The sequence below is a fragment of the Rutilus rutilus genome (genome assembly GCF_951802725.1).
Source record: "Rutilus rutilus genome assembly, chromosome: 14".
Taxonomy (NCBI): domain Eukaryota; kingdom Metazoa; phylum Chordata; class Actinopteri; order Cypriniformes; family Leuciscidae; genus Rutilus; species Rutilus rutilus.
In genome coordinates, this window is record NC_140219.1 from 18,612,113 (window position 1) to 18,626,620 (window position 14,508).

The 14,508-nt window shown below is 38.3% G+C and overlaps 1 protein-coding gene across 4 annotated transcripts in view; it reads left to right on the forward strand.

Annotated features, from left to right (window-relative positions):
• atp11c (ATPase phospholipid transporting 11C (ATP11C blood group)) overlaps nucleotides 1-14,508 on the forward strand; it is a 62,982-nt gene that overhangs the window by 40,927 nt on the left and 7,547 nt on the right. For all 4 annotated transcript variants that reach the window (XM_084429630.1, XM_084429628.1, XM_084429627.1 and 1 more), the window contains exons 4-27: nucleotides 628-708; nucleotides 2,052-2,159; nucleotides 3,687-3,815; nucleotides 4,165-4,253; nucleotides 5,012-5,062; nucleotides 5,430-5,494; nucleotides 5,574-5,655; nucleotides 6,134-6,284; nucleotides 6,561-6,758; nucleotides 7,555-7,716; nucleotides 9,176-9,363; nucleotides 9,455-9,526; nucleotides 9,733-9,806; nucleotides 10,398-10,501; nucleotides 10,612-10,793; nucleotides 10,883-11,149; nucleotides 11,506-11,683; nucleotides 11,790-11,892; nucleotides 12,428-12,573; nucleotides 12,671-12,730; nucleotides 13,156-13,283; nucleotides 13,368-13,503; nucleotides 13,906-13,971; nucleotides 14,068-14,171. In XM_084429630.1, the coding sequence (XP_084285756.1) occupies nucleotides 628-708; nucleotides 2,052-2,159; nucleotides 3,687-3,815; nucleotides 4,165-4,253; nucleotides 5,012-5,062; nucleotides 5,430-5,494; nucleotides 5,574-5,655; nucleotides 6,134-6,284; nucleotides 6,561-6,758; nucleotides 7,555-7,716; nucleotides 9,176-9,363; nucleotides 9,455-9,526; nucleotides 9,733-9,806; nucleotides 10,398-10,501; nucleotides 10,612-10,793; nucleotides 10,883-11,149; nucleotides 11,506-11,683; nucleotides 11,790-11,892; nucleotides 12,428-12,573; nucleotides 12,671-12,730; nucleotides 13,156-13,283; nucleotides 13,368-13,503; nucleotides 13,906-13,971; nucleotides 14,068-14,171 (2,924 nt within the window). The remainder of the gene's footprint in view (nucleotides 1-627; nucleotides 709-2,051; nucleotides 2,160-3,686; nucleotides 3,816-4,164; nucleotides 4,254-5,011; nucleotides 5,063-5,429; nucleotides 5,495-5,573; nucleotides 5,656-6,133; nucleotides 6,285-6,560; nucleotides 6,759-7,554; nucleotides 7,717-9,175; nucleotides 9,364-9,454; nucleotides 9,527-9,732; nucleotides 9,807-10,397; nucleotides 10,502-10,611; nucleotides 10,794-10,882; nucleotides 11,150-11,505; nucleotides 11,684-11,789; nucleotides 11,893-12,427; nucleotides 12,574-12,670; nucleotides 12,731-13,155; nucleotides 13,284-13,367; nucleotides 13,504-13,905; nucleotides 13,972-14,067; nucleotides 14,172-14,508) is intronic.

Genomic DNA, 14,508 nt, shown 5'->3' on the forward strand with positions numbered 1-14,508 from the left:
AAAAGAAAAATCAATCATTTTGGCCCATACAATGTATTGTTGGCTATTGGCAAATATACCCGTGCGACTTGTGACTGGTTTTGTGATGTTGATTTGCTGCTCAAGAAACATTTCTTCTCAATGTTGAAAACAGTTGTGCTACTAAATATTTTCCTGGAAACCGTGATGCATTTTTTATCATGATTCTTTGAATAAAAAGTTCAAAAGAACAGCATTTATTTGGCATGTTGTTGGCATGACTGACAATTTTCAACTCCCGTCATGAGCATTTTTGCAAGATACTCACAAGGAAGAGACATGATACAACTATCCACAAAATATTGTTGATATAGAGACAAATACACCCACAGGAATAGTAGGCAACCGAAAACTTAACGTTTATCCTCCTTGAATGGGAGCTCCACTGCTGAGCGGATGTTTAAATCTTAAATAATACTCATTCTGAACAGGAGAATTGAAATAAGCAGCAACAAAGAAAGTAAGCGTCGCATTTCTGATCTCTGAAATATCTTGCCCTATAGATTTCTATTATGAATGTTAATGCAATGCATGAATGTCAATGCAACTTCAAAGTAAAATGATTCTGTAAACGTAAATAATGTTATATATGTGTGTCCTTTCTTGAAGGTGATTGTTGATACCCCAACCAGCCCCGTGACCAGTGGTTTACCTTTGTTTTTTGTCATCACAGTGACGGCCATCAAACAGGTTAGTTGAATTATGTTCTGTTTATGCCCCTGTCTGCTCTTTTCATCCTTTTCGAACTCTTTTCTCATTTCTTTCTCGCTTTTTATTCACATGCCACCTCTAGTTTCTCTGGCTATCGCTAAAGCACTTGATGTTTTATAGCCGTGTGTCACTGCTTAAATAATGCCGACCCCAGCCGGACCCCAAAGTCCATCTCGCACGCACAAAACAAATGATCCAAGGGCTTGTCACAACACAGGGGTTCTCTCACAGCTTTAGATGTATTGTTTTAGGATCAACTTTTTTCCACCGGCCTGCCGCAAGCTTTGTAGAATAGCACAATGGAAGGTGGACTTCCTTCCAGATCTCTGTGGCCTCACACTGAGAGGTGCTCAGGCCTTAATTGGGCTTTGAAATAAGATCCCAGGGGGCCCGTGTGACCCCAGCCCACTTTGACTTCAAATGCCTGGACTCCCTCAGCTCATTCACGTAGTTTCCATTATTAATACAGGCCTGTTGTATGCAGTGAAAACCAGATTCATTATGTGTGTATTTTACAGAGAATATTGTTTTTTTTTTAGGGATGCCCCGGACTAAAGTTTTTTTTCTAGTCGACTAGTAGCCGTTCATTTAACCCATTAGTCGACTAATCGCACGTTTATATTAATTAAAATACTTAAATATATACTGAGGAGAATACTAAACCATAATGAGCTTTTAATAAATATAGGCGTAATATATATCCAATTCCGCTCTCGAGCGCACGCATTAAGCTTGTCGCGCATCCTGTTTTCTTTATTTTTATATATTTTATTGTGAGTTTACACAAACAAAAGTAGACCCGACTCAAATGGGGTATTACTGTTATCTGTATGACCAAAAATGATGGAGTATTTTAAGTTGTTTCCGCTGTTGTCAGGGAAAAATGCAAGTGATTGCGCCGGCGCCTCCATGTCATGCAGTAATCGCAGTATACTTCAACTTTCACACTCCAGACAAAATAATAGCGCGCATTTATCTAGGTTAACTTTAGAGCGAGCAACCATGTAAAGTTGCTACTTGAATGTTTCAAATGATAAGCCATATTTGAGGTTGACGGATGATAGGCGAATGTTTGGATTTCCTGCCCGACATACGGTAATTACCACAAGGACCCACCGTTTTTTTTCTTCTGCAACTAACCGTCTAATGACATTTTCGGTTGGCTAAGCCTCTTCTAGGTGACTAACGTTTAGTCACTAGTAGGGGGAAGCCCGAATTTTTTGCATGTGAGAAATGTATTAGACTGGCTCAGTCCTCATTTGACCTTCTTCTGTTTTCACACACACCAGCATACCGTTCTCACATTCTCGGTATCTCTTCAGGGTTATGAGGACTGGCTGCGGCACAAAGCAGACTACGAGGTGAATAAGTACCCGGTGACGGTGTTAGAGGACGGGCGGTCAGTGAAGAAGGAGAGCGAGAAGATCAAGGTATCTTTCTGTTGCTACACCCTTGCCAAGTTTCTCATATAACATGCACCGTGGGAGCAGGGTGTGGCACGCTGCCATACTTCACATGTGGAAAAGAAGAATGCCCACTAGGGGTGTTCACAGCTGGGAGTGTTTCCTTGCTGTATATGAAATGGAACAAATGCGCTGCTGTACACTATGAAACCGTTAGGGTCAAAGACGTTTGGAAGTGTTTGCCAATACAGCTAGCTAGCTGTTAATTAATTGTGTTAGAGATGATTTTTGTAACCCATTTTGTAACGTACATTACCGTTTAAAAGTCTTGATCAAATAAATGCAACCCTGATGAGCAAAAGATACTTCTTTCAGCAACGTTGTTACTATTAACAATCATATACCCAAACACACTCACGTACTGTATTAATACTCCTTACCTACATAGGGCTTGACATTAACACCTGCCGACCCGCCATATGCGGGTGGATTTCAGCAGTTTCGTGTAACGCAATCACTCCTACTAGCCACTTTGACGGGTTGAATTTTATGTAATATACATTTTCATTTGTAGTCTTTTAAGAAAGAATCTGAAATAATAAACTAAGTGCAATCTAATGTTGTCAAAAATATAGATTTTTCGATACATATCGATCCTGAAATATCTGAAACTCTTCCGCGGGAGACACAATACCAGCTGCGCTCTCTCATCTCTCAGACAGCGAGTTGACACACAAACCCGTGTCCCTTTACTCACTTGTTTCATTTGCTCTGGATGAATATTGTTGGTGTTACAGGGCTTGAATTTCGGAGTGAGATTGGGTGTATACAGCATAATTTGACTCAAAGTGTGGCACCACTAGCCTTTCTTGTTATATATATATATATATATATATATATATATATATATATATATATATATATATATATATATATATATATATATATATATATATATATATACACATACATACATACATACATACATACATACATACATATACATATACACATACATACATATACATATACACATATATATATATATATATATATATATATATATATATATATATATATATATATATATATATTTTTTTTTTTTATAATAATAATAATAATTATTATTATTATATATATATTTTTATATATAAATATCCCTAATATTAGTACATCAAGTGGCAACCCAGTATTGTACTAAAATTGTTATTCATGATTAGATGTTTTTTCTAATCAAACACTGACATTTATTAATATTACTATTAACTTTAAGCCCAAAAATGCAAACTTATTAACGTGACATAAGAAAAAAATGTATTTTGTAAAAAAACTGAAAAGCAGCTAACATTAGCCTGTACAAATCAAGGGACACTTGTGGATGTAGCTGTGTTTTATTATTTGCTTTACATTTTAAAATTCTATATTTTTATTTAGTGATTTACATGTTAAATCAGAACAAACCTGCAACCCACCTGTTAAAGAAGCTGAATATTCGGTTGTAGTGACTCGACTGAGTGTTGTGTGTGTGGTTAATGTCGAAGTGTTTCTGCTCAGGTGGGCGATGTGGTTGAAGTGGTGGAGGACGAGATCTTTCCGTGTGACCTGATACTTTTGCAGTCCACTCGAGAAGATGACACTTGTTTTGTCACCACAGCCAGCCTGGATGGAGAATCCAACCATAAAGTGAGCTTTTGCACCTCTTACTAAGTAACCACATGGGCACAAATATGATTTTCTTGATATGATTATTGATGTTATTTTTAAAAAGCTGTCTCCCTGCTTTCCTTGCTCTTTTAAATAAGAATCACCTGGTGTGTTGTTTTTTTGTTTTGTTTTTTTGTTCAAATATAAACCGAATATGAAATATGGATTCCTTTACTTTGCTTTAGTCAAACTCTTTAAGTAGGTGGCCTAGATCTCCTCGTCATCATCATCATCATTCTTCTACTCTTCATCTTTCTCCCTCTTCCATCCGTGTGCATTTGTGTGTTCAACGCGACCTGGAATACTAATTCGCCTGTCTTTCCCTCAGACACACTACACAGTGCCAGACACAGAGAAGGACCTGCAGGCTCTCTCTGCCACCATTGAGTGTGAACAACCCCAGCCTGACCTCTACAAGTATGAATACCTTGATAGCACAAACCTAACAGAAATCTCTTTCACTGCCACCAAAACATGAGACATTGTGAGCGTACTGCAAAAAAAACTGTTTTGTTACATGTTGGATCCAGTTTGATTTCAGATCAGCAGCTAACAGTGTGGTTCATGGAACAGTCAAACACTATCTGGCCTCTCTGCTTGAGTAATAAGAACAAACAGACCTTGAAACAAACACAATCTGCAAGTTCAGAGAGGCAGTCCAACTGTAATAGCAGTTTTTTGACTCCAGCGCCCCCTATCACTAAGCACATCTCTTTATAGCCTCTTTAGGTGGAAGAACATTTGCATTTCTGATTTCTAGAGCACCAGATGTCGCCTGCTAAAATTCAGTCTCAAAAAAAAAAAAAAAACCCTTCAAAGGGCTGTTGCCAATATGCCAGACTGTTGGGTCATCACCAATGAGCATCTTCCTTGTAAATGGTTCACTTCGTACAGGGCTTATTTGCATAGTGTACTGTATTGGAATACAGATATTATCATCAAGCCTCTATAATGGGGAAGGAGTCTATACAAAATAAACGCTAATGCATGTGCATGATGGCGTCGGTAATTTAACCGTGGCCCGTGGCTGATGAATGTTTTCAGGTTGACCTCATCAAGTAGTCTTGATTATATTCATGTTACGTCTGCGCAATCGTTCAGCCTCTTTCTGTATGTTTGTATTTGAGAGAACATGTATAAGCCTGCTTAACTGTAGCTTGTTTGCTTTTCTGCAGGTTTGTTGGCCGAATGCACATTTACAAGGCGGACCAGGAGCCAGCAGTAAGGTGAGACTGTCTTTGGTCTGATCCCATGGGCCCACTATATCCCACAGTACCTCATAGCCACTCCAGCTCTGTCTTTTCCCTTTGCATTAGCCTCTGATCATTATTCCATCGACCCGTAACGCTATAGCAGCATTAAAGTAAAGCCGGCCTGGCAACTTTTCAAGCCCTGCACGCTCTTCCATTTGTCACTGGGCCGTTTGAAATGTTTTTATGAGTCTCTATGCCGTGTCCTTCACAAGAGCGGGCTAGGCCAAACTTGCCTACATACTTCCAGTAATGCTGCTCATTAGTAGCCACTTCAACGTGGGATTGGATGCCAGAATGTGTCTTTATTGACATAATTGTTCGTTTTTATGGTTTAATTTAGATCTTTGGGCCCAGAGAACCTTCTCCTCAAAGGTGCTACGTTGAAAAACACCAAGAAGATTAATGGTAGGTCCCGGCACCATTTAATTTGACGTCGACAAATTATATTCACCCGAATCACTCTTCATTGCCTTTTCTTTTAAAGGTGTCGCAGTATACACAGGCATGGAGACAAAGATGGCGCTCAACTACCAGGGCAAATCTCAGAAACGATCAGCTGTTGAAAAGTGAGTGACGAGAGCAGTTTTATACCCCAGTGTGCAGTAAGGTTCAAAATATTGATTTTCGGATTATTAGCAAAGTTCATTTTCGATCTTAAGATCAATCTTTTAATCTATGTCTGTTTTTTTTTTGGTTAATGTGAAAATAGTGTCTTCAATCTTAACCATTAATTGTAACATTAGTTAAAAATTTGAGTGAATCAAGATAATATGAATCAGAACTTACCTGAATAAATAGTTTTCCAGAGTTTATATAACCAAAATATATTTAATAATCTTTATGCAGATATTTAATTTATTGATTGTATTTATTTATTTATTTATTTATCTCCTATAATAAGAATATTGACAGCAACTATGCATAATAAATAAAATAAATAGTAAAAAAAAATACGCAACAGAAATTCTTAGCATCTTATTTTGATGTGTTTATGTGTGGTTACATGATTAAGTACATATGATATGCGTTTCCTCTTTTTTCCAGATCCATCAATGCCTTTCTGTTGGTGTATCTGTGTATCCTCATCAGTAAAGCTGTGGTGTGTACTACACTAAAGTACGTATGGCAGAGCAAAGACGGTCAGGATGAGCCGTGGTACAACCAGAAAACGCAGAAGGAGAAAGACACTAATATGGTGAGCAGTCTGTGGATTTCACATCTGACTGATTTTAACATGATTGCGTGAATCAATTAGCAACTCCCTCTATATCATCAGTCATTCTTGATGCAATTAATATAAATTACAAGCTAATCTGGTCTCTGGTGGCTGTGGTCAGCTCTTACACAGATCATACTTAATACATCATAATTAGGAAATAGCTTTATGTTTAACCTCCATGTTTCTTTGCTGTTCCAGACATTATATTGGGCTTTGAAGAGACTGAATGCAGGTTTTCTGTCTTTATTTCAGTATGTGAAGATGTTTACAGACTTCCTCTCCTTCATGGTCCTTTTCAACTTTATAATCCCCGTGTCCATGTACGTCACTGTGGAGATGCAGAAATTCCTGGGCTCTTTCTTTATCACTTGGGACAAAGACTTCTTTGACCCGGAGATCCAAGAGGGCGCGCTCGTCAACACTTCGGACCTCAATGAGGAACTTGGCCAGGTTAGACACAGGATTACTGTGGCATATCTGACTCAAAAAAAAAAACCAACAAAAAAAAATTATATACAGACCCTTTCCAAAAAATTCGAATATCATGGAAAAGTTTACGCAGCCATCTACCAGGACATTTTCAGAGCACTTCATGCTTCCTTCAGCAGACAAGCTTTATGGAGATGCTGACTTCATTTTCCAGCAGGATTTGCAACTGCCCACACTGCCAAAAGAACCAAAACCTGGTTCAATGACCATGGTATCACTGTGTAATTATTGTGTGATTTCATGTAATATTCGTGAACTTTATACTTTATGATTTGTGGGTTTTATGAGGTGGAAGCCCAAATTATGTACAAATAAACAACTAAATACTTGAAATCGTTTAAGTTGTGGGCCCTGAATCTATAATCTATGGAAGTTTAACGTTTTGAATGGAATTATGGAAATAAATAAACTTTTTAATGATATTCAAATTTTTTGGAAAGGGTCTGTATATATATATATAATATGTAAATGTGTTTTAGTCTGAACGGCCAAATGAAAGTAAATCATGACATGAACATAATCTGAGCTGTCCCTGGCTCTTCCATTGGCAGTGAGGTCATAGATCATCCTTGGCTGGTTATGCAGTTGATTGCTCTAAATTACAGGCCATGCTTCGTTAAACTGATTTATGCAAGCAGACTGGTTTTGTCACAAATTAATTGTCCGTTCTTATCGTTGGACTCTGTTAATTTGGAAAGGAGTGCTTTATTGCCCGGATTTATAATTGGTAAGGTCAACATTTGTCTGCACCCTGCAGGTGGAATATGTATTCACAGACAAGACGGGCACACTGACCCAGAACAACATGGAGTTCATCGAGTGCTGTATAGACGGCTTCCAGTACAGACACAGAGACGAGCTGGACGGCTTCACTGTGACGGACGGGCCTGTGAGTAAACTGCAGCAGAAGGCTGGACTGGTGAGTTACACTCATTCTGAGACCCAAAGGACCTCAGATGGGATTGATTTTACACTTACGGATCGTGTTGTTGAATGTGTTCACCTCAGTATGTAAACTGACTGCAAACCTTTTAAATTATGAATCCTCTGAGGCTGAGATGTAAACACAAAGGCAGTAAACATCAAATGTCAGTGTTGGCAGGCTTTTTTAGGACTTAAGTTATGTAGATTAACTCTTTTTTATAATACACTAATATGCTCCATAAACGGATGGTCTTTTGAGAGCACTTCCTCTTTCTCCTTGCCCTTGTTAGATTGTTGTGCATATGATCTGTATACTAGGATTGTCACAATACCAACATTTTAGCATTCAGTACTGATACCAGTGAAATTTTACGGTTCTCTACCAATTTTGATGAACTATTGTTATTGAACTACCTTTATTTAACCCTTTAAGTCATTGTGACATGTTGTGACATAAACAAAAGTAAAGAGTCATAACTCCAAAAATATAGCAAAGAGAGTCAAAAGGTAGGTATCGTTTGATAGAAAACGTTTAGTAAATATACATTTTCATTTCATTTGGGCATTTTCATGCTGAGAAACTGCTGATAAAAGACAAAAAAGTGTGCTCAATGGAAATTGTACATATCTTTCTTATTTGACATGCAATAACTCAGGAAGGAAATAAGGTAGGAGGACAATTCTTTTTTTGGTGAAGTTCCCCTACATGCGAGCTGCATCTAGATCCAATTTTGTGGTGATAGCAAAAAGTAATCAAAAGTTACAGTGTTTGGAACCAAGGTAGCTGTTTTCTTCAGCCCTTGACACCTGGAAGACATTTTTTTTTTTTTAATTGTTGTTTCCAGACATACACAAAATATAATATCTTTATATCTAAGTGTTGGATCTAAAGTTTCGTCAAAGCCCAAACTAGTCATGCTTGTTGTATTCGACTCCGTGAGACCTTTCAAATGACGTATGACACATGACTATCTGAGCAGTATGATGTTTTTATCACATTGCAGTACATAATACAATAAATATTTCATAAATTATGAAAACAATTTTTTTTATTTATCAGCAAATTACTCAGCACTACTTTGGAGTTAATCAAAGTTCAGACTCTGCTTAGTAATTTAATTATGTAAATTTTGGGTTTCTTTGGGTAAAGGGTTAAAAAGTTAATTACATTAATTACATTACATTAACACTACCGTTAAAAAAAGATCAGCAAGATTTTTTTTTCTCTCTTGTTCATCAAGTTTGATCCTAAACTTTTGAATGGTATAATAATATTATAATAATATATTATAAATATTAACAAATGAAATGAAAACAATGGTGAAAGCTAAATTATTCAATTATTTACCAATTAGCTTTCATGTTTAAAGGTACTTCAAGTTTTTCCAAGTGTTGAAGTAAACATGCACAAATATGCATGTTCATAAGCAGCTTGCTATTTTTCTGTCTGCTAGGAGAAAGAGGAGTTGTTTCTGCGGGCCCTGTGCCTGTGCCACACGGTGCAGGTCAAGGAGGACGGAGCGGAGGAAACTCCTGGGGACCAAGTTGATGGTGTTGATGGGATGTTTCCCCAGCCAGAGGAGGAAAGATGTTTCATCGCATCTTCTCCTGATGAGATCGCACTGGTCAAAGGAGCCATGAGGTGGGACCATGATATGCAGTTTTTATTTCTTTTTGTGGCTGATAATGGTGGGATCGCTGGCACTTACTGACATAACTTTTATTCTGTTTAGATATGGCTTCACCTTTCTTGGTTTGGAGAGTAAGAACATGAAGATCAAGAATAGGCAAAATGATATAGAGGAGTAAGTTATGATCATTGACGTCTCATCAAACACAATATTATTGCTAATATACTTCTTCAGTTCTTACACCCATGGATGTTTTTTAAACCTGGAGCGATATATAATTAGATGTAAGGAAGATTTGCATAGCTACGTATTATTATTATTATTATTATTATTATTATTAGTTTTGCGTATTTCTACATATTATTTATCTAACTTTTCAGGTATAAATTGCTCCATGTCCTAAACTTTGACCCAGTCCGACGGAGAATGAGCGTCATCGTGCAGACCAAATCAGGTGAGCTAGAGATCATTAGTGATGCTTGCTAAGGCTTTTGCTATTGCTCATATGCAGGGTTAGAGATTTGAATTGCATAACTTGTCCTGCACCATTTCTGCTGTTGACATGAATGATAACTTAAACCATGTGACTTGAGGTGAAGTGACCTTTTTAGAGATCAGTAGTAGATGGACTGAGCAGGAAAATGCCATAGGTTTACATTGAAGCCGGAACCCAAATACAGCTTGAAATTTTCTTTCTTTCCTTTATCAACCAATAGCTACACAAAAAAAAATGTATTAGTTCGATTTTTTTTTTTTTTTTTTATTATTCTTAATTTAATTTTTCTCATTTTTTGGCGGGTTTTTTTTTTTTCTGTCACAGTTAAAATGCTACATATTATCACATCAGAATGAATTGTTGCTAAGTTAAAAAAAAAGATAATTTATGCAAACAGTCTCTGACTGCTCAGAACACCACAACCACTTAGCAACTCCACAGAACATCTTAGCATTGTGGTTGTGACTTTTGCAGATGATGTAAGAAGCAAGTTTATGTTGTAATCTGTAACTCTGAATGTCTCTCACCTGTCTTCTACTGTTTATTTAGGGGAGACGCTGCTTTTCTGTAAGGGAGCCGATTCCTCCATCTTCCCAAGAGTCAAACCAGAGGAGGTGGAAAGGATTCGGTTGCACGTTGAGCGAAATGCAACGGTACAGTAGATTACAGAATGTTAATGTATTGCAGTGTCTTTCATTTTCAAGGATGTTATGACCATAAAATAAATATTGAAAAAGCCTAATTGTGTGATTTCGCTCACCAGGAGGGTTACCGTACACTGTGTGTAGCCTTTAAGCAGCTGAGCGCTGAGGAGTATGCCGTGGCAGACACTGGGCTGAGGGAGGCGAGACTGGCTCTTCAGGACAGGGAGGAGAAACTCATGGCCATTTATAACCAAGTGGAGACGGGCATGAGTTTGATTGGAGCGACCGCTGTAGAGGACCGGTTGGTGACCTAAATGGCTATTTACGCCACGTTTTTGTCTCAAAGAGAAGCCCTGGATAGCTTAACATCTTAACAATCTTGTGTCCCAGACTTCAGGAAGAGGCAGCGGAGACCATGGAGGCCTTGCAGGGTGCAGGGATAAAAGTTTGGGTGCTGACGGGGGACAAAATGGAGACGGCCAAGTCCACCTGCTATGCCTGCCGCCTGTTCCAGAGGGGTACGGAGCTACTGGAACTGACTGTGCGGACACTGGAGGATGGGAGGACAAAGCGCGAGGAAAAACTTCTTGAGTTGTTACAGGACTACCATAGAAGAGCAGTGCTGGACGCCCCACCAGTCAAAGCTGGGGTCACCAGGTCAGACCCTTGACCTCTTACTGGCTGCCAATATTGAATTTATACTCATTTTCCCTATTTTTACGTTTTTGACTACGTGTCACCTAACGCTCATCTAATTGGATGTTTAAAAAAACATGAATAAATGTAATAAGAAATATGGTATTGAACTAACTTTGTAAAGTTATGATGCTTAAATTCACTTGTAGCATTTAAGACAATTGTTTTTTTTTAGACAAAATTGTATAGAGTTTTAGTATCTGCCATTTATCAGGTCTCAGTCATAACATGAGCATAATTATAGGCTTATCGTATCAGCCAGAATTTTAATATGGGTGTATTTAATTACCTAATTTACTGTCATTTTTGTACCACAGGAGTTGGTCTACATCAAACCAGGAGTACGGCTTCATCATAGACGGTGCTACGCTGTCGTTGTTGATGAACCCATCCCGTGATGCAGATGCCTGCCTGTACAAGAGCCTCTTTCTGCAGATCTGCCAGAACAGCACTGCCGTCCTCTGCTGCCGCATGGCACCCCTGCAGAAAGCTCAGGTCACACCTGCAGGCTGACACTTTGGCATCTCTTTATGGTGCCTATAATTAAATGCGCTTATACTTTATGAATTAGTTGGCTAAAGTTCTCTTTTACTCACTTTAGATCGTGAAGATGGTGAAGAACTCCAAAGGTTCCCCAATCACTCTCTCCATTGGCGATGGGGCCAATGATGTTAGCATGATTCTTGAGGCACACGTGGGCATTGGTGAGATCTCATTGTGCATACATGTAAACTACTGTTAAAAAGTTTGGGCTCAGTTTCTTTTCTCTCTTTTTTTTTTTTAAAAGGAATACTTTGAAAGAATACTTTTATTCAGCAAGACACAAAAGATTTGGATGTCAAATAAATGCTAAGAATCCTAAGCAGCACAACTTTTTTTCAATTTGGAAAATATTAATAAGTGTTTCTTGAGCACTAAATCACCATATTAGAATGATTTTTGAAGGATCATGAGACAATGAAGACGGGAGTAATGATGCTGAAAATTCTGCTTTTAAATATAAATTATATTTATTCAAATAGAAAACAGTTACTTTAAATGTAATTCTTTTTTGATCAAATAAATGCAGCCTTAGTTAGTATAAGAGATTTCTTCCAAAAACGTAATCAAATCCTACCGACTCTAAACTTTTGAATGGTAAGTGTACATTATTAAACTGTACATATCTTGCTTAGGATTTTTTTATTTAGTTTTTGGCGGTGGAATGTGATGGTGTTGTGTGTTCTATTGTGTGTTCAGGTGTTAAAGGAAAGGAGGGTCGTCAAGCTGTGAGGAACAGTGATTATGCCATCCCTAAACTCAAGCACTTAAAGAAGCTTTTGCTGGCTCATGGGCATCTCTACTATGTGCGCATTGCTCATCTTGTCCAGTACTTCTTTTATAAGGTACATCTGGCATCCAGTGACCCATGTTTCAATCTATAAATATAAAGGTAGTTATTTTAGTGACTCTTTTAAACCTTTTTTCTCTTCTCTCCCTTAGAATCTTTGCTTCATATTACCTCAGTTCCTTTACCAGTTTTTCTGTGGATACTCTCAGCAGGTATGTGTAAATAAAGGACCTGTTAGAAGACTACGTCCCAGCAGGTCCCTCTCCTCTGCCTCTGCTCTTGACTTTGCGTCTTTCCTCTGCATTTCTCTCTGCCCTTTTTGAACTGATATTTATATATATCAGTTGTGTCCCATCTTTTTCCTTCTTTCTCCTGTAGTATTGCCCTGTCACTTCTGCAATCGATTAAACAAACAAACAAACAAAAAAGATTAGAAACAGCTCTTAACCAATTCTCAGCTGTGGTTTCCTGTAATTGGTCTAATGGATCTTGACATCACATTTTCCAGCATGTGTTTTGTATATTAAGCGACCATTGCATGTGGCCACACAGTCAGATTGTGTGCATATGTGTGATGTCCTTATTGTGGTATTAACCTCCCTGGTGCCCCCGTCCTTTCCCTCGCTCCCCTTCCCAGCCCCTGTACGACGCAGCCTATCTGACGATGTACAACATCTGCTTCACCTCCATGCCCATTCTGGCCTACAGCCTGCTGGAACAGCATATGTCCATCGAGGTTCTGCTGGACAATGCCACCCTCTACAGGTGCCAGTCTGCACTGCAACTCTTCTGATTATTTCATTTGTACCATGCTGTTGCTGATGTACTGTGTTTTTATCCTTCTTACAGACAAATAGCCAAAAATGCCATGTTACGCTGGCGCCCCTTCCTCTACTGGACAGTATTAGGAATTTTTCAGGGTCTCATGTTCTTCTTTGGTGTCCGTTTCCTGTTCAGCAATCCGGCACTGCAGGATAATGGGCAGGTTAGAGCTGGTTTGCTTTTTAAAATTGGGCATGAAACAGGAGTCGCAATAGTGACATGCTATACTCTATTGTGGCATTCTATATCCGCGTGAAATGGCTTCTCGAACAAAATTTTGGGTGGGACTTGATTTTGTCTATCGGGAATTGATTGGCTTGTTGGATTGTTGTGTAGTGTTTATCCCTCATACAAATAAACACCTAATCAGAGAAGAGAAAATATGTTACAAGAGGGAGGGGGAAGTTATTTTGATTAAAGGTTACAAGGGCACCTGAATAAAAAAAATGATGTTCACAGATAAATAATGATTAATACTACAATATTCCATGATTTAATGGTGACTTTAAAAACTGTATGAATGAAAAAGCGGGAACTGCATTTGATTTACTCCTTCCTTTTACAGGTCTTCGGAAACTGGTCTTATGGAACAATTGTCTTTACAGTCCTTGTTTTCACTGTGACATTGAAGGTTGGTGGCTTGATCAGTTCGTCTCAAACTTCTAAACTATAAAAGAAGTATCTCAGACCTTCATTTGTCAGAGACTGACTGTTTCCCCTCTCCCAGCTGGCTTTAGACACGCGGCACTGGACGTGGATCAACCATTTTGTGATCTGGGGCTCATTGGCCTTCTATGTTTTCTTCAGTTTCTTCTGGGGAGGCATCATATGGTGAGGAAACGTTAAAGTCTCCAAAGTCCTTTCTTCTCTATGAAGGGCACGCTTGATTTTGTCCATCAGGAATTCATTGTATCGTTGTCGTAATTGCTGCAAATCTCATGTGAGTGACAGGTTGCAGGAGGGGAGGGATAATTACCCAGCCCTAGCGCCTGTGCACACGTCATTAGATCACTTTTCACTTTTTAAGCTGATATTATATTTGTAGTTAAAAAGGATGCAAATAACTTCAACATCTTGAATTGTTAAAGAGTGGATTTCTTTACTGATAATTCCGACTACAGATTGCGGTCCACTAGGGATTTTTTTTGAATGATTGTAGAATGAAGCA